At 37.2% G+C, this 26904-nt stretch overlaps 1 protein-coding gene across 1 annotated transcript in view; it reads right to left on the reverse strand.

Annotated features, from left to right (window-relative positions):
* BLNK (B cell linker) overlaps positions 1 to 26904 on the reverse strand; it is a 106521-nt gene that overhangs the window by 12554 nt on the left and 67063 nt on the right. Inside the window, exons 7-15 of the mRNA XM_049790885.1 lie at positions 24961 to 25042; positions 24113 to 24184; positions 19288 to 19360; positions 15786 to 15813; positions 14801 to 14837; positions 12574 to 12658; positions 10927 to 10958; positions 4817 to 4893; positions 3865 to 3948 (exon numbers count right to left, since the gene is read on the reverse strand). Of these exons, the coding sequence (XP_049646842.1) occupies positions 3865 to 3948; positions 4817 to 4893; positions 10927 to 10958; positions 12574 to 12658; positions 14801 to 14837; positions 15786 to 15813; positions 19288 to 19360; positions 24113 to 24184; positions 24961 to 25042 (570 nt within the window). The remainder of the gene's footprint in view (positions 1 to 3864; positions 3949 to 4816; positions 4894 to 10926; positions 10959 to 12573; positions 12659 to 14800; positions 14838 to 15785; positions 15814 to 19287; positions 19361 to 24112; positions 24185 to 24960; positions 25043 to 26904) is intronic.

Consider the following 26904-nt stretch of genomic DNA (forward strand, 5'->3'; position numbering starts at 1 on the left):
GTGCTAACTTTTTCATGTATGAAGTAGAATGTTTATAGGATTTAAAATGTATAAAGGGATACATTAAAATTAAATCAAAGGGCTGAAGCTAATACAGTGAATAGGGTTCTTGCCTTGCATGCAAACAAACACAGTTCTATCCCCAGCCTCCCATAGGTTCCCTGAGCACCAACAGGAGTAGTTTCTGAGAGCAGAGCCAAGAGTAATCCCCTGAATATGGCCAGGTGAGGCCCCCAAACAACAACAACAATAACAAAAAAAAAAAAACAAGCAAAAAATTAAACTCAGAAGATACTCTCTTGAGGACTTAAATGCACAGTTGCTTATGTTTTAAAATCAAATAAATTCTAATATTAAGTTAAAAATACCAGGAATTTGAAATAAAACATGTTTTCAACTTATGAAAATTCTGCTCCCACTCCAACTTATATTGAAGCAGGAAAACTAATGCAATAGGCCAAGATGTGATTTAGTGGTAGAACAATTTCCTAGTATTTATGAGGCTCTGGGTTTGATTCCAAGCCTCACATGGTCTCTTAAGTCCTGCCACGAGTAACCTCTGGACATTAAACAGAAGTAGCCCCTAAGCATCAATATGTACAGTCCTAAATAAAAACAACAATAACAAGATTAAACCCAACCTCCCAAACAACCAGAAACAAAACTATGAAAATAAAAAATTAACATCACAATCCAAACAATGATCTTATAAAATACTCTAGAACCATATGTTTCAAAGTTATGAACAAAGAGCTGAGCAAAAATCAGGAAGAAGGAATGGAGTTGATTAAATCAGTAAAGGAACTGAAGAGAAAGATAAACTTATTTCAGAAGTGATCAAATTACAAAATCCACCCCCCCCCCAGATAATACCCTGAAATGAAGGCTTACAAAATGACTGAATAACCAAGGTAGAGAAAAATGTTTAAACAGTATAATAGGATCAAGGGGATAGAAATAGGGGTGAAAGGCAACAACAACAACAAGTTCTATTATATTATTCAAATCCTAAAAAAATAGTGAAACACTCCTGGGAATATACCCTAGGAACACAAAAATACAATACAAAAATCCCTTCCTTACACCTATATTCATTGCAGCACTATTTACCATAGAAAGACTCTGGAAACAGCCAAGATACCCTTCAACAGATGAATGGCTAAAGAAACTGTGGTACATATACACAATGGAATATTATGCAGCTGTCAGGAGAGATGAAGTCATGAAATTTTCCTATACATGGATGTACATGGAATCTATTATGCTGAGTGAAATAAGTCAGAGAGAGAGAGAGAAAGATGCAGAATGGTCTCCCTCATCTATGGGTTTTAAGAAAAATGAAAGACATTCTTGCAATAATAACTTTTAGACACAAAAGAGAAAAGAGCTGGTTACAGCTCACCTCATAAAGCTCACCACAAGCAGGGATGAGTTTAGTTAGAGAAATAACTAAGTTTTGAACTATCCTAATAATGAGAATGTACGAGGAAAATAGCCTGTCTAGAGTACAGGTGGGGGTTGGGTGGGGAGGAGGGAGATTTGGGACATTGGTGATGGGAATGTTGCACTGGTGATGGGTGGTGCTCTTTACATGACTGAAACCCAAACACAACCATATATGTAATAAATTTGTTTAAATAAAAAAATTAAAAAAATAGTGAAACAGAACTACTTTTTAAGATATATCATAGGATCATTGGATAGCTCAATGGGCTGGAGCCCAGGCTTTGGCAATGCAGAAGGCCTGAGGTTTGATTCTCAGCACTATACAAGATTGCTTGGTGACTCATGAGCACCAAGGTGGGACTAGTTCTTGAGAATCACTGGTTATGGCCCCTAAAAATAAAAATAAAAAATAAAAGACTCATAGAAGAAAATCTGTTGGAAATAAGAGAGAGAAAAAAGATGATAAAGGATTAACCTATTTTTAAAAATTGTATACTGGTAAATGATAAGATTTTACCAATAAAAAACCCTTTCTGTTAGTACATAGTGCCAAGCAGCACTATGTGGATGGACCCAAGTATAGAACCATCTGGTCTCACAGTGAAGTTACTAGAAGTGGTTCCTCCCCAAAATTCTGGTTTTAAACTAAACAAACAAACATATATAAGTGCAAAAAAATAAAAAGGTGGAATCATATTTTTCAAAAGCATCATAGAGATAAAGAAAAGTCACTGGAACAACACTTTAAAAAACTTAAATTGTTTAAAGATTTTATATCCAATCAAGAGACCTCCAAGGCAATTATAAAAACAATTTTGAATGTGCAAAAACTCATAGCATAATGTTAACATCCCAAGAATAGGTTACAAGTAAGCTTCATCAAAGAAGAAGAGATAATTGAGGAGTCAGCAAAGGAACTAATAAAAATAATGCCCTTTATGTAATTGCAGAGTTGGACATAAAACAAGCGTAAAAAACATTATGTATAAAATAGTTTATTTTTAAAAAATGAAAGAGAGAAAAAGTAAAAAAAAAAAAAAGCACTTGAATTCTGAATTTTCTAAATTGCCTCTAGTTTTCCTACAAGACTAGCTTCAAAATTTTATTTTATCTAAATCTTTTATCCTGTGCATTGGTCTCAATAACTTGCTACTTCTCATCATCCTAAATGCATTAGAAAGCATCAACCTTTATAGACATATACCTCTTGGAAAAATTTTCTCTCCCACTGTTTGAGATCAGTGAAACCTTACAGATATGAAAGGACAAGAAAAAATAAATGGAAAAACAAGACTAGTTAAAAGAGAGGCAGAGTGAGGGGACTGGAGTGGTAGCACAGTGGAAGAGTGCTTGCCTTACACACAGCTGATCCAGGATGGACGCGGTTTCAGTCCCCAGCATCTCATATGGTCCCCCAAGCAAGGATCTTTTTCTTAACCAGATTCAGGAGTAAACCCTGAGTGCCACTAGGTGTGCCCCCCCAAAATAAAATAAATAAATAAATAGATAAATAAAATAAAAAATAAGTTAAAATGAAAATTTGAAAAATAAAGGAGCAGCAGAATGAAGTTAGCAAATAAAAATGGTGTTAGCATTCACAAATTGCTGCACTGATCAGGAGGAGCAGTCTTTTTATAGTTTGAGGTCAGAATATTGTATTAAAAATTGATCAGATGCTTTATCTGTATTTGGCCAGCTTCATAGATTCACTCTGCTCTTGAAAGAGATGTAAATCAAGCCATAAAAATTATGGGTGCATGGGTCACACAGCTGAAAGCTGGCTATCTTGGGCAGAGAGGGCAAGTCAAGTCCTAATATACCAAAGCCATGCCTACTGCACCCGTCACCCACGATTGCCTCTTTGCCAATGGTTCTGCTTCAACATTCATCTCCAGCAATCTGCAGAGACACCAAATCTGCCCAAAACTCCAAATGTGCCGGTATTTGGACTGACATCACCAGGACATTTTGAAATGAGTGTGAGAACCCTCCCCAGCAGACAAAAACATGCCCATAAAAGCCACAGTATCAGCAATAGTGCTTGGAATTCTTGGATTACTCCATTTTTTTTAAATACTGTCATCCCTGTAGGAACACTCCAATTTAGATGCCAATGTGTATTTAATATTCAGAAATATTAAATTAAATAGTCATTTAATACTCAGAAACAAAAGAAGTAACAAAATGATCAACTTACGACAAGAACTTACTAAACCTTCTGATAATGACTTAATGACTCATTGTGGACACAATAATTCTCACAAATTTTCTTTTTGCTATACTTTTTTCTTGCTTTCTTTTTTCTTTTTTAATAATTTCACTCCCAACTACTTGGAAACATGTATTATGACCAACTATGTCGACTATGTGATACATGGTCTTTAACTGAAGTAGCTTATATTAAAAAATTGATCAGACCTTGTTGGATTTGTGTAATGCTTCTTCAGCAGACTTTCTGTCACAGGCACCAGCATACCAGGGTTTACAGTGAACATCTGCTTCCTGTGAGAAGGAGAGTGTCGTTATGTAAGATGCTATTTCAGTGACACCACATCTTCTGTGCACATCTGAAAATAAGTCTTATATTTTCTTCCTTAGAAAATATATAATTAACCCTTTTACCTCATTTGGTATAAATATCAAATTTAGTATTTAGATCCTAGCAGATTTCTGAACTATTTACAGTTTCTTTCACATTGTAACTCTCTTCCATTGTGATCTTATTTTTATTGTTTTGTGTGGTACTTTCTCATTTTCAAGGTAATTTTTACAAGTACTTGATTTTTGTAAGTACTCTGAAGGTGTTCTGATACCTTTTACATTTTAAAGATTTTCGAGAAACTTATCCAATAGCATACATTCTTTGTCTTAAAAAATGCTTCTTTTCTTTTTTTGGTTTTTGGGCCACACCCGTTTGATGCTCAGGGGTTACTCCTGGCTATGCGCTCAGAAGTCGCTCCTGGCTTGGGGGGACCATATGGGACTCCGGGGATCGAACAGTGGTCCGTCCTACGCTTGCGCTTGCAAGGCAGACACCTTACCTCTAGCGCCACCTTCCCAGCCCCAAAAAATGCTTCTTAATGTAGTTTAGAATCATAGATTTATTATGAGAAAATCACTAAGTATAAAAAGACTGTCAGAGAAAAAATAAAGCAGCACACTTTAGTAGTTTTTTTTTTTTATGTTGTTTTCAGGATATTTAGAATTTGAGCCAGAAAAAATAAATAAGGGGAAAATTGTATTTTGTATCTCTTAGTGAATAACATCTTATAAGAGACTTACAAGAGTCTGTTTTCAAGCATTTCTACAAACTATCTTATCCAAAGACCTTTCCAGTAGTTTACTAGTAACAGTAGAATTAATTTCATACCTGTTCTGACAAAGTAAAATTAGGCAAGAAACTTGGTAATGGGCCATCCACTGTTGGGCTTCCCCCTTCTGAAAATCCTAAAAGAGATTTGAAAAACCAATTAATCTTTATTATATTATAATTAGTTACTCTACCTGAACCTTAATACTGCTAGGCACTAGAGGACACACACATAAACACACACACACACACACACACACACACACACACATCACTCCTTAAGAGCAATGGATATTAAAGCATAAGATGAGGATCCCGAAAACACTGAGGTTTTTTCAATGTCTTTCCAACTATATATCTCTGTGAAACCCAGCTTTCTTTGTATACTTCAACCAGAAAGAGCATATTGAAAATAAATTGAATGTAGAAACAGATGAAGGTTTGGAGGATAATAATAGCAGGTAGGGTCGTTGCCCTGCATGTGACTGACATGGGTGTAAGCCCTGGCATTCCATAAGGTTCCCCATGTAACATCAGAAGTAATTCCTGAGTGCAGAACCAGGAATAACCTTTGGATGTGGCCAAAAAAAAAAAAAAAAAAAAAAAGGAAAAGAAAAAAAGCAGATGAAAGACTCCCAACTGTCAATTTCCAGATAATTGTCGATTTTAAGAAACTTAAAATTATAAACCAGAGGCTGAGGAGATGGCTCAAATGGCTGAAACATATACCTTGTAGGACATTTTGTGGTCCCCTGAGCACTACAGGGGTTTTGATGATTCCTTGTAGCAATAGGCCCACAGTATTAAGAGAAAATTAATAGCTTTGCAGCATTCATAAGAAAGGAAGAAATGACCCACATAAATAACTTGACTACACAGCTTTAGAAATTAGAAATGATCAACAAAATGAGCAGGAGGAAGAAATAATAAATATAGAAAATAATAAAATAATAATAATGAAATAATAATAATAATGAAAATCAATGAGCTAGAACCTTCCCCTTCCAAAAAAAAAAATTCAAAGGATCAGTGAAATCAAGAGTTTGATCTTTGAAAATATAAACAAGATTAACAAACCATTAACAAGATTCACAAAGAGAGAGAGCCTTAATAAACCTAATTAGAAGTGAAAGGAGGAATGCCACTATAGACACTATAGAAATTTAAATTAGAACAGAGATTGGGGCCAGAGAGATAGCATAGCATAAGGCATTTGCTTTCATGCGGCCAACCCGGGACAGACCCGACTTGATTCCTGGCATTCCATATGGTCACCCAAGCTTGCCAAGAGTGATTTCTGAGCTAAGACCCAGGAGTGACCCCTGAGCATCACCAGGTGTGGCCCAAAAACCAATAAATAAATAAACTGCTAAAATATTATAATCAGAAATTACTTTGAGAATCCTTATGCCAAGAAATGAGAAAATCTAGAAAAAATAAATTCTTGGAAAAATAAGCTCCCAAGGTTGAGCCAAGATGATCTGGAATATCTGAATAGACTATTGAGAAAATTTAAATGATAATCAAAATTCTTTCAAAAACAAAAGCCCGAGTCCAGATGGATTTACCAGTGAGTTCTTTCAAACCTTTAAAGAGGACCTACTGTCAAACCTTTTAAAGAAACACTCCTAAACAGATTCTTTGAAGCCAACATTACCCTGATACCAAAAGCAGAGACACCACACAAAAAAGTACCAGTATATGCCAATATCTATTATGAACAAAGATGTAAAGATCCTCAACAAAACACTAGCAAAAAGAGTCAAACAATTTATCATATCATGCCACAGATACTAGCACACATCAAGAAGAACAAGAAACACCAATATTGGTGTGGATGTGGGGAGAAAGGAACTTTCATTCACTGCTAGTGAGAATATACACTGGCTGGTCTTTTTGGAAAAAAATATGACTTTCCTCAAAACGCTTGAAACTGGGTTCCCATATGACCCAGAAATAATACTCTCTAGGAGCCCAAAAACACAAAAAAGAAAAGTCATCTGCACTCCTATATTAATTGCAGCATTATTTACAATAATCAGAATCTGGAAAAGACCCAAATGTCAAGATAAGATGAGTAGATAAAGAAACCATGGTACATCTGTACAATAGAATACTACTTAGCTGTTCTTAAAATGAAATAATTAAATTTACCTACTCCCCACCCCACCCACACCTGTATTCAAGACAGGCTTTCTTTTTCTCTCATTCATTCACAATGCTATGATAGTTTCCGGTGTAGTTATTTCTCTAACTGCACTTATCACTCTATGTGGTGAGCTTCATGTCATGAGCTGCACCTACATGGGAAGATGGGGGGAAATTGGTGGTGGGAATCCTGCACTGGTGAAGGGGGGTGTTCTTTACATGACTGTAATCATACAACTACAATTATATTTGTAATCACGGTGTTTAAATAAAGATCATTTATAAAAAAAACTATATGATAATAAATGATTTTAAAAAGTAAAAAAAAAGAAATAATTAAATTTGCTTATACATGGGTGAATATGGAGAGTATTATGCTGAATAAAATGAGTCATGGAGAGAGAATATACATAGAATAATTGCACACTTTTGTGACATATATCATATATAAGGATAATATATATTATATATTATATATCATATAATATATATATATATATGAGCTAATAATGCCCAAAGATAAAAGAGATGAGATGAGGACCAGGAGGGCTGGTTCATGGAAGGAATTAAATGATATGCATGATACCCCTTTAGTTACAAAATTGCAAATCACAGTGCCTAAAAGGAAAAAAGGGAAAGAGGGAGGGAGGGAAAGAGAGAGAGAGAGAGAGAGAGAGAGAGAGAGAGAGAGAGAGAGAGAGAGAATGTTTGCTATAGAGGCAGGAGCAGAACTGGGACATTGTTGGTGAAATTGTAGTTGAAATACAGCAGTGAACAGTGTTGGAAAATATATGACTGAAAGTTATATATGACAATATATGACTCAAAATATATGACTGCATGAACAACTTTGTACTGTGTATCTTACGAGAATTCAATTCAAATTGAAAAATAAGCAGAGTAGGAAACTGGGAATTATTCTCTGAGTAGTAATATGTTTAATATAGTTATCCAGGAAGGCCTCAACCAGTTGGAGAGGGAGGAGTTATATGAGTACCTCAGGAAAGAAGTGCAAGATAGAGTGAACAGTACACACAGGGTCTGGACTATTTGAAGAAAAGAAAGAGGGGGAGCTTTGCACACCACACCCGGGTTCGATCCCCAGCATCTCATACGGTCCCTTGACCCTGCCAGAAGTGAACCTGAGCACAGAGCTAGGAGTAACCTCTGGGTACTGCTGGATAAGAGAGAGAGAAAAGTGGGGGGGGGGGTAAGAAACCACTGTGCTTGAAATTCAGTAAAAAGAGGGAGACGAGATGAATTTGGACAGGAAGGAATGAAATGATCCAAATTTCAGAATCTGGCAGATCCTTCACATGAGTTTTAATAAGCAGGTTATGAGAAACTTTTGCAGTTTTGAACTGCTCATCTTTTAATAAAGTAGCTCTGGCAGTCAGGCTGGAAATAGAAACAAGGGGCAAGAACAGAAAGCAAGAGAGTTTGAATGTTTCTGCTAATCAGGCAGATGACATGGACTTGGAGCTGTTGGAAGTAATGAGGATGGTTGGATCCAGATATTATTTGAAGGTATAACTGTGAGGTGTATTAGGAGAGCATGCATGAGGATAGGGGTGACTCTAATTAGGCTTTTGACCAGCACACAATCAGTGTTGTGGGAAAGTTAAGGGGGGGGGGGAGAATCTGCAGGAAAAAATAGCTTTACATGAAAGCTCTTAATGTTCGAAGGAGATAGCTGCTGTTGGAATGAAAGGTGAATGGTGATGGTAAAGGTGAAGCAGGTGGCAGAATGCTGGGATGAAGGAAGAGGAGAATGTTGTGGCTCTCTGGGATGGTAGGACAATCCTTTGGAATGATGGCAACGAAAGAGAAGAGGCAGGTGGTCAAATTTGCTCAAGGCACAGCAGGTTCCCTCAGTTAGAGTGTTTAAGACTGATAGTTTCTTCATTAATATGAATGCCAGTCCTATTCCACTTCTCATAGCTTATCTCATTTTTTTGCCCTCACATCAGCCTTTGTGGGAGGAGCTGTTAGGTCCAGCTGTTAGGTGACAGATAAGGCCTTCCCACTGCCCCACCTAAAGGAGTAATCCTATGGCCTGTTACTTGCAGTGACCCCACAACCTGTTACCACCTACTTTATTATTATTTTTAATAGCACTTCTGCATTGACATGATATTATAGGCTTTATCTATTTTCTTTCTGTAATAAAAATTTATTGTAGTTTAGGTTATATGGTTACTATAATGTTTATGATTTGATATACCCAGTTACTACACTTTCACCTCCCAAAAGACCCTCCACCACTGTCCTTATATAACTTTATCAAGAATATTTTCCCTGTCTACTTTAGCTAGAAGAATTGAAACTTCATCAGGATACAAAATTATTTGTCCCCATCTCTGTTCTCACCCCCATGTAGAACAAGGCAGATTTCAAGTAAAAGAACTTGGATTGAAAAAAGTGAAAATATAAAAAAAGCTTTGCATAGTGAAAAATAAATTTCTATGACCAAACTCTTTTCATTTTTTTTTTTTTTTTTTTTTTTTTTTTTTGTTTTTGGGTCACACCCGGCAGTGCTCAGGGGTTATTCCTGGCTCCAGGCTCAGAAATTGCTCCTGGCAGGCACGGGAGGACCATATATGGGACGCCGGGATTCGAACCGATGACCTCCTGCATGAGAGGCAAACGCCTTACCTCCATGCTATCTCTCCGGCCCCAAACTCTTTTCATTTTGCATTCAAACATTTTTTTAAAAGTATACTTAGGAACTGTACATATAGCTCATCATAGAGTGATTTGTAATATAATTGATTTATGATGGATAAAACATTTAATTAAAACCGAAAATATATTTATTTGTCTGAAATAATTGCACAGTTTTTACAAAGCATTTGTCTCTTTAACTTTAATTAATCTTGATTATTTTAGAATAATTTTCAGATTATTTATGTAAGAGAGTGACTTGTTTTATTTGAAATTTTTAATTTGAGTATAAAGCAAAGTCAAAGTTTTAGGTCGTTATGACTGAGCCTGACTTTTTATACATTTTAGGTAATACATTATTTTAGAAAATTGTCCAGATATTTGCAAAAACTTCTTTTTAGGATAGTGTCATAGATACACTTTGTGGCTGTGAAAATATATTTTCGATTTAATACGAATAAATATCCTTGACTGAGAACTGTTTATGATGTATAAAACACTATCAGTTACTCCTCATACATTGTTTTACTTTATCTTATTTTGAAAACAGTTGTTAACTTTTTATGCTATCTGTGTTTTGTTTTGGGGGCCAGTGGTACTCAGGGCTTATTCCTGGTAGTGCTCGGAGGGTCATATTAGAAGTGCTGGTGTAAGCTGTGTGCATAGCAGGTGCTTTACCTACTGTGCCATCTCTTCAGTCACATTTAAAAAAATTGTTTATATTTTGAGGTTACACACCTAGCTGTGCTATTCCTGGCTTTATAGACTCAGGAATCACTTCTACACTTGATCTTAGCAGAGAATCGATCAGGGATCACTTCTGGTGGTACTCAGGGGACCATATGCGATGCTAGGGATTGAACTGGCTGTGCCACATGCAAGGTAAGTGCCTTAGCTTCTGTATTTTCTGGTCAGTGTATTATTTCTATTTAAAAATTAAGGATTAAAGAAAGAGCTGAATGGCCTGGGGGCAATGTTTTGCATTCAGAAGACCTGAGTTCTATTCCCAGCACCATACGGTCATCCTATACTTCTGGAAGTGACCCCATACTGGGAGTAGACCTTGAGCACTGCCGGATGTGGCCAAAACCAAAATTAAACAACAATTGATAATAAAATAATGGAATGAAAGATAATCTGTTTGATCAGTAAGATATCAATAATACTAATTCTTTACACAAATCCATGTACTTTACAAAATAAATGTTCTTAGATACAATTTACAAATGGGGAAAAGAGCTAGAGGTTACTAAGATGCTTGAGTGAAGCGGCAGGTTGTGTTAGAACCATGCGGCTCACACACAAAGTTTCTGGGGAGAGGGTGCTGTTGTTGTTTATCAAAACGTTGTTGTACTTACTTGGCAGAGGGATGGGTTTTTGAGGGATGTGCCTGGAAGGAAGAATTTCAGATTTATTAATGGGCAAAGCAAAAGAGGTAGTAGGTTGACTTTTCGTTTACAGGAAAGATTGAATAATCTCAGCACAAAAGTCAAAATAAAGGGCCAACAAAAGCTTCTTTAAAACAAAAACATCGCAAAACCAAACAAGGCTAGATCAATAGCACAATGGGTGGGGCATTTATCTTACACCTGTTGGCCAACCTGGTTCAATGCCCAGCATCCCATCTGATTCCCTGAGCCTGCCAGAAGTTATTTCTGAGTGCCGCCAGGCACCCAAAACAAACAACCAAACAACACCAACAACAGCAACAAAGCAAACAGCTAAATATAGGCAGGTGCCAATGCCTGTAAGATAAGTAAATAACTGTCCCTTTTGTTCTGTAAATAAAAGAGCCTTAACTAAAGTAGTAGGCTTAAGTTCAAGGGGCAACTTGAACAATTAGGCTTCTGTGATTCTAAGCAGTTCTTTTAAAGTCCCTACCTGTGTTCCACCCCTCCACCCTGTTAAATGTAATTAAAATGATCTTTCCCTAGCACACTGATATCATGTCAGTCCAGGAATCTTCTCTCCTTTCTTTCTTCCTTCCTTCTTTCTTTTTTCTTTTCTTTCTTTCTTTCTTTCTTCTTTCTTTCTTTTCTTTCTTCTTTCTTTCTTTCTTTCTTTTTTCTTTCTTTCTTTCTTTCTTTCTTTTTTCTTTCTTTCTTTCTTCTTCTTTCTTTTCTTTCTTTCTTTTTCTTTCTTTCTTTCTTCTTTTTTCTTTTCTTTCTTTCTTTCTTTCTTTCTTCTTTCTTCTTCTTCTTTCTTTCTTCTTTCTTTCTTTCTTTCTTTCTTTCTTTCTTTCTTTCTCCTTCCTTCCTTCCTTCCTTCCTTCCTTCCTTCCTTCCTTCCTTCTTCCTTCTCTTTCTTTCTTCTTTCTTTCTTTCTTTCTTTCTTTCTTTCTCTTTTTTCTTTCTTTCTTTCTTTCTTCTCTTTCTTTCTTTCTCTCTCTTTCTTTTCCTTCCTTCCTTCCTTCCTTCCTTCCTTCCTTCCTCCCTCCCTCCCTTCCTTCCTTTCTTTCCTTCTCCCCTCTTCTCCTTTCCTCCCTCCCTCCCTCCCTTCCTTCCTCCCTCCCTTCCTTCCTTCTTTCCTTCCTTCTTTCCTTCCTTCTTCCCTTCCTTCTTTCCTTCCCTCCTTCCGCCCTTCCTATCTCTCTCCCTCCCTCCCTCCCTCCCTTCCTTTCTTCCTCCTTCCTTCCTCCCTCCCTCCCTCCCTCCCCTCCCTCCCTCCCCTCCCTCCCTCCCTCCCTCCCTCCCTCCCTCCCTCCCTCCCTCCTTCCTTCCTTCCTTCCTTCCTTCCTTCCTTCCTTCCCTCCCTCCCTCCTTCCCTCCCTCCCTCCTTCCCTCCCTCCCTCCTTCCCTCCCTCCCTCCCTCCCTCCCTCCCCCAGCAATGCTCAGGGTTTAGTCTTGGCTTTGTGCTCAGAGACCATTCCTGGCAACCTCAGGGTACCAAATGGGGTTCTGGGGATAAATCACAAGTGCAAGGTAAACATCCTACCCTCAGTTCTATTGGTCTGCCCTGCCCCCATCCCTCACCGAAACTTATTTCTGAAGGAAACAATTCTTACTTCTGGGAAGGAGGAAATACTGGTGACGGTACAGCATCTTGTCTGTGACTGGACCCTCTGTGGCGTTCGGCAGGTATAGGTTTTTCTGATTGAGAAAATTCTCGTATTAGAGTTAGCTCAAAGTATCTGCCCCCATGCCCAAGTTCAGCAACTTCAAACTGGTTTGGTCAGAGGATCTTGTCTTCACCATGATATTATTGATTTGTATATCTATCATCTGTCTGGAAACGTTATTGAGAGAAACGCCCTCTTAGCTGTGACACAGACACCACAGACAGCTTTTGCATTCACCCCTGACAATGTGATGATTCAATTCTGTAGGTCTAAACCTTTGAAGTGGGAGTGAATAAGCAAGTTTTAGTCTGTTTTGTTTTCTCTGTGTCTCCAGATAGATGCCTCCACCTCTGGTGTATCTTCTTAAGTCATAATAAGTGGCATAAGGAATTATTTACTAGTAGAGTGTAAAATGTCAGTTTATGAATTATCTTTTTTTGTTTGTTCTTTTTTTGGGGGGTCACACCCAGTGGCGCTCAGGGATTACTTCCAACTCTGCACTCAGAAATTGCTCCTGGCAGTCTTGGGGGGACCATATGGGATACTAGGGAATGAATCCAGGAAAATTATGTGCAATGCAAAAACTCTACCCACTGTGCTATCACTCTGGTCCTGGATTATCTATTTTTTCTGAAAAATTAGTTAAGCAAATTCCAGGTTATCTTTATAACAAAGTTAACATCACTTTCATTTCACCATGTTTTTCTAAGAGAGGAAGGTAGCATTAGGACTAGTAAACAAGAACATGGGCATAATGTAATACATTTATATAGAAATATTAGTGAATTTTGCTACTTAACCATGAATGAGCATGTTTATGAATAATTAGGATACTTTATTTTCCCTCAAATTTATTATATACATATATATTAAAATATATATGTCCAGGGATATGTCTCCTGTAGGAAAAAAAAGGTTGAAAATGACTGAGTAAAAAATGAATGATAGTAAAGAACTTATAAAAACTATAAAAATAATATACATTTTGGAGTTTCTTGCAGTGCACTGATGTGGAAAATTGATTCAAGTTTGTGACAAATTACTGTAAGCTGCCACATGAGTTGTTTTGTTCTTAAACTTTACTGCCTGGAAATCTAGAAGGAGACCTGGTGCACATGCATTCCTGATGCACTTTGACTGCACCAGCCCTGCAGGCCTCCTTCCAAAGCTAGACATGGTTCCTTACCTGTGTCAGGGTTGGGTGACATTGTCTTTATTGTTTTAGGGTGGGATTACAAAAGCCATGGAATTGAACAGCATTTAACTTACTTTCTATGACTTCACATAAAGCCACACTATAATTTCATGTTCCCTGTTCAATAGGCATGAAAGACTCTAATTCAGACAAAAACTTGAAAGAAAAGGCAGGAGAAAGCAAGACAGAAAGAAAATGCTACTTCAGAAATATGATGAGAAAGATGTGGGAGATGAATATAAAAAATATAAGAGAGCAAGAAAAGCAGATAGGTAAGTTGTAGTGTACATTCAGATAATGTCCATCATCTGAGGTACCAGGATATTGTAAGCTGGAAAAACTCAGGGATGGATGAGAATGTTCACTGCATTTTCAGCATTGACTACCTTTAAGTGTAGTTTTAGGTGCAAGACTTTAATTTCTACCTGAATATTTAAGTGTTGAGATAAATGGATGGTTTTAAAATTTCTCTTGGTTCCTCCCACATTTATAGTTTTCAAATATAAATGTGTTTTAAATGTGAATGTTCTAAAAATGGGTGAAATGTGAGGGTTATACTAAAAAATAAAACATTGGGATATGTACTAAGAAGGCCAACTTTGGACTCTAAAAAACATTTTGCCAATCTAGCAAAAGAACTTATTCCAAAAAAACGATTTTTAGAAATTTTACCTTTATCAAACTGTCATTTCTAAGGTATGTTAATTATTTAGATTATTCTTCATATCTATGCAAAGCACGACCCTGTTGCTGGCAAGTCTGTCTCCAGTTAGAGTGGTCTGGGGTGTGTGATCTACTGCAGACAACATGAGCAAGCTCAGATTCTGACCAGCTACTTAAGACTCATTGAGAAATGAAGACCATTATTTATAGAACTGAGCTTCGTATTTACAACTCCTTCACAAATAATGAAATTCATTTATTTACAAACCATTTAAATAGTTTTAGACAACATTTATTCTTTAAAGTAATACTTACCTTCACAGATACTTGATGCATTCTGTTGAGAGGTAACCTATTTTAAAAAGGGGGGCAGGAAGATTAATTATAATAAACTGCTGAAATAAAAGTTAAAGCAATATTATTATTTTTGGGGCCACACCCGGTGATGCTCAGGGGTTACTCCTGGCTATGCACTCAGAAATCACTCCTGGCTTGGGGGACCATATGGGATGTCGGGGGATCAAAATGCTATGTGTCCTAAGTTAGCACATGCAAGGCAAACACCCTACCTCTTGCGCCACCGCTCCAGCCCTAAAGCAATATTATTTAAATAAAGACTTTGGTAGAACATTTCTTTGATTCATGTCTATTCTTTCATTCATTAGGATGAAACCAAACATCCTCAGTCTAACCTTTGATGTAAGAGGTAGCAGACTGGAAATGTTTCTTGGAAGAAGAAGCATATTGTATTGTCATGGAGACCTCCCTTTCTGGTCACCAGAATTGATTGCAATCCCCAGTAGCTTCACCCATATAGTTGATATATGGCAGTTTACTTTTTTTTTTCTCAAGATACCACCTCCTTATTGTTTTATAAGTAATAATACATGTTGGACTAGAGAGTATGTGCTAGCTCAAGGCAAGGTTCCTGGAACAGTTTCTTTCTGGACCAGGTTTTGGCCTGAATTTGAGGCCCTTGAATACTTGGGACATAAGTATCAGCAGTTGACTCTGGGCCAGTGTGAGCAGCAGATACAGGGGAAAATAGGAAAAAGGGAGGCTGCATTGTCTGTGGTGTGCTGGTCACACTCAGGGAAGCCATGAGGTGAAGAGAGAACAGTCTTATACGCAGCATTATCCCTGGCTAACTGAACCCTAACCTTCTTCAGTCACCAGAGCAACTCCAGAGGCTTAGATTAATTGCAGTGCCTACCTTACCTGGAAGCATCTCCAACATCCATAAGTGGGGAAGAATAAACATGGAAAATGAAAGGAATTTTTAAGTGCACAATTAACTTACTGTCTTCAAGGGGACAGCTGGCTTTTTCCTGGAAAGAAAAAAAAAGGTAAGTTCTGTTAAAACATAATTGGAGTCAACCACTATTTATTTGTTCTGCTCTCAAAAATAAAAAAAAATCCTCAGGAACATGTAGGAAGTCTTTTCTTAAAGGGTGGGAAGGAAAGCAGGATTTGAGCTCTGCCTAGCTTGAGTAAGGGTCCTAGGCAATAAGCAGAAATGAAAGTTACCACAATTGAACTCTGATTTGAGTTTTATTAATTACACTATGACCACAAACTTCTTTCTTGGAACTGTAAGGTCAGTCTATAAGTTTTTGTCTCCTCAACTGTTCAAGACTTTAATACTTGCACATTTGTGTTGAGATAAATGGGTGGTTTTTATCATTTCTTTCAGTTTCCCCATCACAGTATTTTTCAAATATAAATGTGTTTTAAATGTGGATGTTCTAAAAAAATAGATGAAATGTGAGGGTGATACTAAAACAAAAGAAGACATTGGAATATGTAATAAGAAGGTCAACTTTGAACTCTGAAAAACATTTCGCCAATCTAGCAAAAGAACTTATCCTAATAAAAAAGATTTTTTTTAGAAATTCTACCTTTATTAAACTATCATTTCTAATATGGCAATTGTTTTCATTTATTTTTCATACTTATGCAAAGCATGACCCATTAAACAAATAAATAAACAAACCCAATCTGTACAAATGAAGACTAGAACCAGTGTTCTAGTGTGTATTGAACATATATATGGAGAACCTCCTCCCAATAGCAACCCAGTGTGAGTGTCAAAACAGAGGTGGAGAGAGAAAGGTATCATGTAGGTGAGGCTATATGGAAACACCCCCCAAAAATAAGCCCCCCAAACCACCTTGCACCTTGGTGAGTGTTGCCTACCTAGCTGCCTACCTAGGATTTCATTCCAAATTGAGAGAGGACCAAACAGATCTGAAAATCATTGTGATCTGTGGTCTTGAATACTTATCTGTGTTAACATTTTGATTTAATTTGTCTTGAAAAAAGGCTAAGGTTTTGTTATTTCTTTTGTTTTTGTTTTAGGAGCACACCTGAAGTGTTCAGGGCTTACTCCTGGTTCTATGCTCAGAGGACCATATGTCGTGCTAGGGATCAAACCAGGATTAACTCAGTGTTGGTAAGAGCCTCTGTTTTATCTGTCCTTCAGGCTAAGGTTTTATGATTTTCTCAATGGTTTATTTCTTTTTTTTATTAATATCTTTATTTAAACACATTGATTACAAATATGATTGTGCTTGGGTTTCAGTCATGTAAAGAACACCCCCTTTCACCGGTTCAACATTTCCACCACCAATGTCCCAAATCTCCCTCCTCCCCACCCACCCCACCTGTACTCTAGACAGGTTTTCCACTTCCCTCATTCATTCACATTGTTAAGATAGTTCTCAGTGTAATTATTTATCTAACTGCACTCATCACTCTTTGTGGTGAGCTTCATGTAGTGAGCTGGACCTTCCAGCACTCCTCTCTTTGTCTCTGGGGATTATTGCAAAAAAGTCTTTTATTTTTCTTAAAATCCATAGATAAGTGAGACTATTCTATATCTATCTCTCTCCCTCTGACTTATTTTACTAAGCATAATAGATTCTATGTACACCCATGTATAGGAAAATTTCATGACTTCATCTCTCCTGACAGTTGCATAATATCCCATTGTGTATATGTACCACAGTTTCTTTAGTCATTCATCTGTTGAAGGGCATCTTGGTTGTTTCCAGAGTCTGGCTATTGTAAATAGTGTGGCAATGAATATAGGTGTGAGGAAGAGATTTTTGTCTTGTATTTTTGTGTTCTAGGGTATATCCCTAGGAGTGGTATAGCTGGATCATATGGGAGCTCAATTTTCAGTTTTTGGAAGAATCTCCATATAACTTTCATAAAGGTTGGACTAGACAGCATTACCCCCAGCAGTGGATAAGAGTTCCTTTCTCTCCACATCACCACCAGCACTGCTTGTTCTCTTTCTTTGTGATGTGCGCCAATCTCTGTGATGTGAGATGGTACCTCATAGTTGTTTTGATTTGCATCTCCCTGATGATTAGTGATGTGGAGCATTTTTTCATGTGCCTTTTGGCATTTGTATTTCTTCTTTATCAAAGTGTCTGTTCATTTCTTCTCCCCATTTTTTGATGGGATTAGATGTTTTTTTCTTGTAAAGTTCCATCAGTGCCTTGTATATTTTGGATATTAGCCCCTTATTTGATGGGTATTGGGTGAATAATTTCTCCCATTCAGTGGATGGCTCTTGTATCCTGGGCACTATTTCCTTTGAGGTGCAGAAGCTTCTCAACTTAATTTATTACCATCTCTTTATCTCTGCTTCTACTTGTTTGGAGAGTGTTGTTTCCTCCTTAAAGATGCCTTTAGTCTCAATGTCATGGAGTGTTTTACCTACATGTTTTTCTATCATTGGCTTATTTCAAAGACTGTTTATTTCTCTCTTTCATACTTTTTAAACTTTTACTGAAAGTTGGAGGAATAGTTGAGAAATCTAACAATTCCCAGGTATGACAAAACTGTCTGTTTAAAGCTAGGCTCCTCACAAGTTATTTAAACCTCCCAACAACCTTCAGAAATGGAGTTTATCAGCACAGTTTCAATATTGGGAATTTTCTATTATGCTAATATAAGATTATGGGATCACTTTGTAATACATGACTATATTTACCTGCTTACAAAATTCTTTCATGTTAAGAATGTGATTTTGAATGAAGCATGGCGCGCGCGTGTGTGTGTGTGTGTGTGTGTGTGTGTGTGTGTGTGTGTGTGTGTGTTGAGGGCTGGAGTAAGATGGTGGTTGTACTGTACTATGGATGTCACAGACTACTTGACTACTTGAAAGAGAAGCTGAAGCAAGTTGAAACCTTTTGGCATGTATCAAAATTATTTAGGTGCTGATACTTCTGTCCTGTGGAACAGAAATCAATGAACTCAAGATCTAGCTACACTTTTATAGGAGAAAGACTACTAACATTGGAGGGAGACTCCCAAAATATGTTAAGCAAGCCTCACTGGTCATTCTTAGTCAGGCAGGCATAGTTCAATGCAAGGGGTGATGGTACTTCGAAGCCTCTATGTCTACACCTGGCAATGATTACGGAAACATGTGGTGCTGGGGGGGGTGTGTGTCAAATTTGGGTTCTAGGCTTGATATGTGCCCTTACTACATTACTAATGATTTTAATTTTAGAACTGCCACCTCTAGAGCAACATGAAGAATGCCATAAGGGTGGAGGGGGGATATGACAGTGGGGTTTCACTTCCATATATTTCAGGAAGATACCCGTTGCAATGCAAGGGACACCTGTATATAAACGGACAGCTGTGCACTTCTAAATGAAAGAGCAACAAAGCACTATTGGTTCCTCTTCTCAAGACTCTAAATTCCAAGTAGACTCTACTCAGAGCAGCAGTGGATCCCATCCACTTAACTCAGACAGAATCTCTTTTCTGTAGCAAGTACTTACCCAATCCTAGGCAAAGGACATGGCACCACAGGTGAAGAGGATGATCTTGAGTCCCAGGCTCCGCTGTTTCGACCTGCACAGACATAAGCTCAAGTCAGTCAGCTTAGAAGAAGTAAAGACTTTGAGGAGATAGGCCTCTGCCCTCAAAATTTAGTTATTTTTATTTTTGATTTTGCAAACCCAGAAGTGCTCAGAATTACTCCTGGCTCTGTGGTCAGTGATCACTGCTGATGGTGCTCAGAGAGCACCAAGCATAATATGGGAAACTTGGGCTTGAACTAGGTCAGCTGTATGCAAGGCAAGTGCCCTACCAACTATACTGTCTATACTATCATTATAGTCCCTGTCCTAAGAATTTATAAAGGAGAATTACCTTTCTCATCTGATAAAATCATCTTTCAAAATAAAAAAGGAGATAGAGAAAAAATTAAATAATAGAAGGAATAAAATTCTCAAAGCGCTTAAAAAATAAGAAAAGGAGGAACTGGACAGATAGCATGGAGGTAGGGTGTTTGCCTTGCATGCAGAAGGATGGTGGTTTGAATCCCAGCATCCCATATTGTCCCCCCGAGCCTGCCAGGAACGGTTTCTGAACATAAAGTCAGGAGTAACCCCTGAACGTTGCTGGGTGTGACTCAAAAACCAAAAATCAAAAGAAAAAAAAAATAAGAAAAGGAGAATGGGGGGGGGAAATCAAGCATGAAAAAGAAAAAGGCCTCAAGAGTGTTTGCCATAGAAACTGCAAAGTTCTTGATTTAAGTGTTGAATTCCCAATGATGTCAGGAGGAGAGCGAGTGACAGATTTTATTCAGCAGCTCTCATTGGCACCAAAAAGAATTCCCCTTCTATGTATCTTCATACTTATTCTCTTAATTTTTAATCTTTATTTTTTAGTTAATACATTCTATTTTTTACAGAGAAATAACTACTTAGATGTTCTTTTGATTATTCTTTTAATTAATATATTTATTTAAGCACTATGATTACAAACATGTTTGTAGTTGAATTTCAGTCATGATTTATTGTATGATTCAGTGCAGTTCCTATAAGGAAAACCATGACATTTTTCAAAGAAATAGATCAAATACTCCTATATGGTCCCTCGAATCTGCCAGTATTTCATCCAATTAAAAGTATGGTTTCCTTTTCCTTCCTCTCTTTTCTTTCTTTTCTTTCTTTTTCTTTTTCTTTCTTTCTTCTTTCTTCTTTCTTTCTTCTTTCTTTCTTTCTTTCTTTCTTTCTTTCTTTTCTTTCTTTCTTTCTTTCTTTCTTTCTTTCTTTCTTTTCTTTCTTTCTTTCTTCTTTCTTTCTTTCTTCTTTCTTTCTCTCTCTCTCTCTCTCTCTCTCTCTCTCTCTCTCTCTTTCTTCTTCTTTCTTTCTTTCTTTCTTTCTTTCTTTTCTTTCTTTCTTTCTTTTCTTTCTTTCTTTCTTTCTCTTCTCCTTCCTTCCTTCCTTCCTTCCTCCTTCCTTCCTTCCTTCCTCCTCCTTCCTCCTTCCTTCCTTCCTTCCTTCCTTCCTTCCTTCCTTCCTTCCTTCCTTCCTTCCTTCCTTCCTTCCTTCCTTCCTTCCTTCCTTCCTTCCTTCCTTCCTTCCTTCCTTTCTTTCTTTCTTTCTTTCGCCACAACCAGTGACACTTAGGGGATATTCCTGGCTATGCTCTCAGAAATCACTGCTTGGGGGACCATACAGGATGCTGGGGAATCGAATCGCAGTCCGTCCTAGGTTAGTGCGTGCAAGGCAAACACCCTACCACTTGCACCATCACTCCAGCTCCCCCTCAGATCTCTTTTTAATGCTGTGCATGCAAAGTCATATAAAAATGGATTAAAGACCTTGATATCAGACCTGAATCCATAGGTACATAAAATAAAAGGTAGGGGCAGTGGGTGGGAAAAAATAAAAGGTAGGAAGAGCTCTTTATGATATTGAAATTAAAGGCATCTTTGAGGATGAAACATCATTGACTAAGCAAGTGGAAGCAAAAATAAACACATGGGATTATGTTAAATTTAAGGATCTTCTGTACCTCAAAGGAAATGATGACCAGGATAAATATTGTCCACGGATCAGGAGAAACTATTCATCCAATACCATCAGATAATTGATTAACATCTAACAGGCTAAAATATCCAACCTCATCAAAGATGGAGAGAACAGCTAAATAGGAACTTCCTCAAAGAAGAAATAAAAATGGCCAAGGACACATGAAATATTGTTCCACATTATTAATTGTCAGGGAGATGCAAATCAAAACAGCAATGAGATGTTATCTCATACCACAGAGACTGGCACACTTCAAGAAGAACAAGAAACACCAATGCTGGTATGGATGTGGGGAGAAAGGGACTTTCATTCACTGCTGATGTGAATGTAGACTGGCCCAGCCTTTTTTGATTTTCCTTAAAAATCATTTTGCAAATTTTAATATATAATCTATCAATACCACTCCTGGGAATTTTCTTAGAGCCCCCAAAACACAAAGTAGAAAAATGAATCTGTACTACTACTACTATGTTGATTGGAGCATTATTCACAATAGCCAGAATCTGGAAATAACCCAAGTGCCCAAGATTAGATGAGTGGATAAAGAAACCATAGTGCATATACACAATGGAATACTATGCAGATGTTAGGAAAAGTGAAGTCATGAGATTTGCTTATACATGAAAAGATAGGAAGGGGAAAAATGTATCAGACTGCATGACATGAATCAGAGAGACAGACATAGAATGATTGCATTCATCTGTAGATTAAAAAATACAGTAGTATAAGAACAATACCCAAAGACAATAAAATGATGGGTGGGTCACAAAGAACAAGAACAATCAGTGCTGGCGGGGATGTGGGCATAAAGGAACTCTGATTCATTGCTGGTGGGAATACTATCTAGTCCAGCCCTATGGAAAACAATATGGAGAATCCTCAAAAATCTGGAAATTGAGCTCCCATTTGACCCAGCTATACCATAGGGATATAACCTAGGAACACAAAAATGCAATACAAAAATCCCTTCCTTACACCTATATTCATCGCAGCACTATTTACAATAGCCAGACTCTGGAAACAACCAAGATGCCCTTCAACAGATGAATGGCTAAAGAAACTGTGGTACATATAAACAATGGAATATTATGCAGTCATCAGGAGAGATGAAGTCATGAAATTTCCTATACATTGATGCACATGGAATCTATTATGCTGAGTGAAATTAGTCAGAGGGAGAGAAAGAGACACAGAATAGTCTCACTCATCTATGGCTTTTAAGAAAAATTAAAGACATTAAAATAATTCCTAGCGATAAGGTCCAGAAGGACCGGCTCAAGATATGAAGCTCACCACAGAGTAGTGAGTGCAGTTAGAGAAATAACTACTCTGAGAACTATCATAACAATGTCATTGAGTGAGGGATGTAGAAAGCCTGTCTTGAATACAGGCAGGGGGCTGGGGAAGGAAGAGATGGGGGCTTTGGTGATGGGAAGGTTGCACAGATGAAGGGGGTGTTCTTGTTATGACTGAAACGCAACTACAATTATGTTTGTAATCACTGTGTTTAAATAAATTATTAAAAAAAAAAGAAATGATGGGTGGAAAGTGTAGTTAAGACAGAGAAAGGGCCACTATGATAATAATAGTTGGAAATGATGACACTAGATAAGAACTGGAAATTGAAAGGAAGTAAAGTGATACCCCTTTAGTAATAATAGTATTATAAACAATGGTGCCTAAAAGGAAAAAGGAGAAAGAGAAAGAGAGAGAGGGAGAGGGAGAGAGAGAGAGAGAGAGAGAGAGAGAGAGAGAGAGAGAGAGAGAGAGAGAGAGAGAGAGAGAGAGAGAGAGCTATAGAGGCAAGCTGGGGATTGTGTGAGAACAGGGGGGGAGATGAAGGTAACTGTAGAAACTGGTGGCAGGAAATAAAATTAGTGAAGGGATGGTGTTAGAGCATTTTATGACAGAAACTCAACTATTAATGACTTTTTAACTCTGATTTGATTAAAGTATAAAAAGTCTAATTAGCCATATAGGCAAAAAAAAGTATTATAGGAAGTAGGAAAGTGACTAATTGTAATATATCAATTATACCATGTGTGATGAAATGAAGGTTATCCCTAATAATATCATTATAATGGTCTGAATATCTTTTTTTTTTTTTGGTTTTTGGGTCACACCAGGCAGAACTCAGGGGTTCCTCCTGGCTTTAAACTCAGAAATCACTCCTGGCAGGCTCGGGGGACCATATGGGATGCAGGGATTCGAACCACCGTCCTTCTGCGTATAAGGCAAATGCCCTACGTCCATGTGCTAGGAATTATAAAGGGAGAATCATTCCCTTTCATCTGGTAGGACCACCTTTTCCAAATATGAAAAGAAAAAATGCCTTAGGAATTGTTTGCCATGTAATTCACTGGATGTTGCTTCAAACCTCTAGAAATTTAAACATTAAAACACATGCCCCCACCCCCATAAAACAAGTATTCATAAGTATCCAGGCCACATGGATGAGTGGTGTGACTTCTTTCCTGGATTCTTTTTGCCAAACTATCTCCCAACCCAAGCGTTCCCTTACAGTAAAGCTTTTCATGGCATTAGGATGTGTTCTCTCTGCCAAATTTATTCTTCAAGGAAGATTAAAACTCGGCTTTGGGATCTGGGAGGGATCTCCTGCCTATGTGATGTTAGCATATATTGGAAAGACAAGTGAGAATTAATATTGGAACTAAGTTGTTCATTTTATTTAGAATAGGTTAAAAACAAGTCTCTAAATAAAATAATTTTACAAGAAGAAACAAAGATCTGAAAGATTAAATTACACATATATGTACTTTACCTGAAGCTGCTGCTGGAGGAGAGGCTGGCTTTGCAGAATTACCTGGCTTGGTTGATCGGTTCACTGTGGGAGCTAAAATTACAAATTTACAAATGTACAAATTTATAAATTACACATATATGCATTATCTATCTATTACAAATACATATATATGTGCATGTCTTTACACACATGTCTAGATAGACAATGCTTAAAAAGAGAATCTATTAAGTTGTAGTCACATTTCTGAGAAAATGCATAATGAAAGTGATGAGTCATTTTTCTCTTTGGGTTATCCATTATTTTTAGTCTGAAGAATTTGCCTGATTTAAAGGTACCTGGCATTGGCTTTTTTACATTTGTTTGTAATTGCTTTTGTTATCCTGGGAAGGGTTTACAAATTTGAAATGTTTCTCATGGACCTGAATAGCATACTCAGTTTTAGCCATAAATTTTATGTAGTATATCCCTAAATTGATTTATAATGCTACACACTGAAACTTACAAAATACTATTATGTAGTATAATTTTAAACATTTTTTAAAAGAAAAATTATTAAATATTATGACCAAAGAAACTTTGACTTGACTATATGAACTTGATTATATGAATTCTCCATTAGTTATAGAGGGAGATGCTTTCATAATTTGAGATTGGAGTATAAAATCATGGAAGAGGGAGGAGGAAGTAGGGTAAAGGCTGAAACAGATAAATCTATCTAGGATGCTTCATCAGCCAGACAAATGCTATAGTCAAAGAGGAGATGCTTGGGTACCATCTTTTCTACATCCCAACTTTCAGCTCTAAATGCTCATGAGGCCTTTGAAGCTCCATCTGCTGCTACAGATTTTTTTGGTGCAAACTCTTACCTTTTTCAGATGGGAGTGAAGTGGTTTCTGTGGGGTGAATATAGTTTTCATCTTCATCTTCCACAGGGACTACATAATCAGCCTAAAAGAGAGATAGTAATAAATGAGGATAATGTATGTGCTTATAGTTTACTAAGAAAAGAACCAACTAAAATATTTATATTGAGTTTATATACTATAAACTCTTTGATGAAAATTTTATCCTTTGTTTTTTAGTAGATTCACAGAGTTCTACAACTACCAACACAATATGATGGAACATTTTCATTACCTCAGAAAGGAATATATATTCATTTCCAGACCATATCCACCCCATCCTCTGATCTAGTCAACCACTAATCTGCTTTCTCCCTTGAAATTATATCTATTCTGGACATTGCATATAGAAAACTGAACATTTTGTGCTATTTAAATTTTTTTCATTTTGCATAAATTCAAGATTCAACTTGTATCACTACATATATCACGGAAGTAGCACTATTTCACTCCTTTTACGGCCCCATAATAGTCCGTTATTGGGATGCAGTCACGCTTCACTTAATAATGTTTCTGTCAGCAGCAAATCATATAAACAATGGTACCCTCAAGAGGTTATTCCTTATGCTGAGTTGTGTAGCAGGGTATATCATTCAGGTTTGTAAGATCTCACTATGATGTTCACACAGTGGGGCACACAGCTAATGACACATTTTTCAGGTTGTATGCTTGTCATAAAGTGACACGTGACTGTAGACCACATTTTCCTTAGCATTCATCAGTAGGTAGACATTTAGGTTTTAGCCTTGGAATTTCATGAATGAAAATATGCATGGTCTTTGAGTAGATACAGTTTCTTTGGGAATAGCTTTAGAGGTGACATTGCTGGCACTTATGGTAGCTCCAATTATTGACACTGGAGGAGTTACCAAATTGGTTTTCTTTTTCTGTTTTTGTTTGTTTTTGGACCACACCCAGCAGCAGTTGAGGGGTTACTCTTGATTCTGCACTCAGAAATCAGTCCTGACATTTCGGGGGACCAAATGAGATGCCCAGAATTAAACCTTGGTTGGTGGCATGTAAGGCAAATGCCCTACCTGCTGTGCTATTGTGCTGACCCCCAAATTGGCTTTCTAAAGTGAGTGCTTCATTCCTCTGGACATGAGGAATCCAATTTCTTTACATACTTACCAATACTCTATTGTTTGTTTTATATATTTTGACCATCCTCATAGATATAAAGTGGCAACTCATTGTGGTGTTTTGTTTGTTTTCTTTTTGGGCTACACCAGGTTCTCTTCAGTGGTCTCTCCTGCTTCTGCACTCAGGAATTGCTCCTGGTGGCATCAGAGAGTATGTGTGTTCATACTTCTATTTTATTTCTTTTCCTATCTAAAGTATATGTCAGATATCCATGTTGACCTCATTTTTCTTTTTTGACCTCTTTCTTTTCTTGACTGCCCACCTGCTTTTTATAGAACACAGCTCCCACTGTTTCAATCCTGCCCAAGCCATTTCTACAAGGTTGTTGTTAGCAAAAGTGTTTCTGCTACACTGGGGTCTATTCTTAATTATTCAAAATAACAGGAACCTTAAATAATCTGCAGTATTCATTTATATTCTGTGAATAAATTTATTTATATCTTCTTATGGGTCTGCCAAATGCTTTAAAGTGAGACCCTAACAACTGGTGTCCTTATTCTTTCTCAGCTCTTTCCTGTCAACCCTTTTTTCATCCTGTAAGCATTACATTTGAGATGTCAGATTGAGGACCTCACAACTAAATTTTCTTTTGGATAAAGGCATTTTGACTCAAGCCCTACCTAGAACAGGGAGAGGGTATAGCCAAGCTTTCTGGTTTCAGGAAAAGCTAAAAGCTTAATTTTGTAGAGAATCTAGAATATGGTAGAAAGGAATCCAACACATGACATATGGAAATGTTTAAGGGAATGTATTTAGTGCTACATA

This window comes from Suncus etruscus, chromosome 17 (assembly GCF_024139225.1).
Source record: "Suncus etruscus isolate mSunEtr1 chromosome 17, mSunEtr1.pri.cur, whole genome shotgun sequence".
Lineage (NCBI taxonomy): Eukaryota > Metazoa > Chordata > Mammalia > Eulipotyphla > Soricidae > Suncus > Suncus etruscus.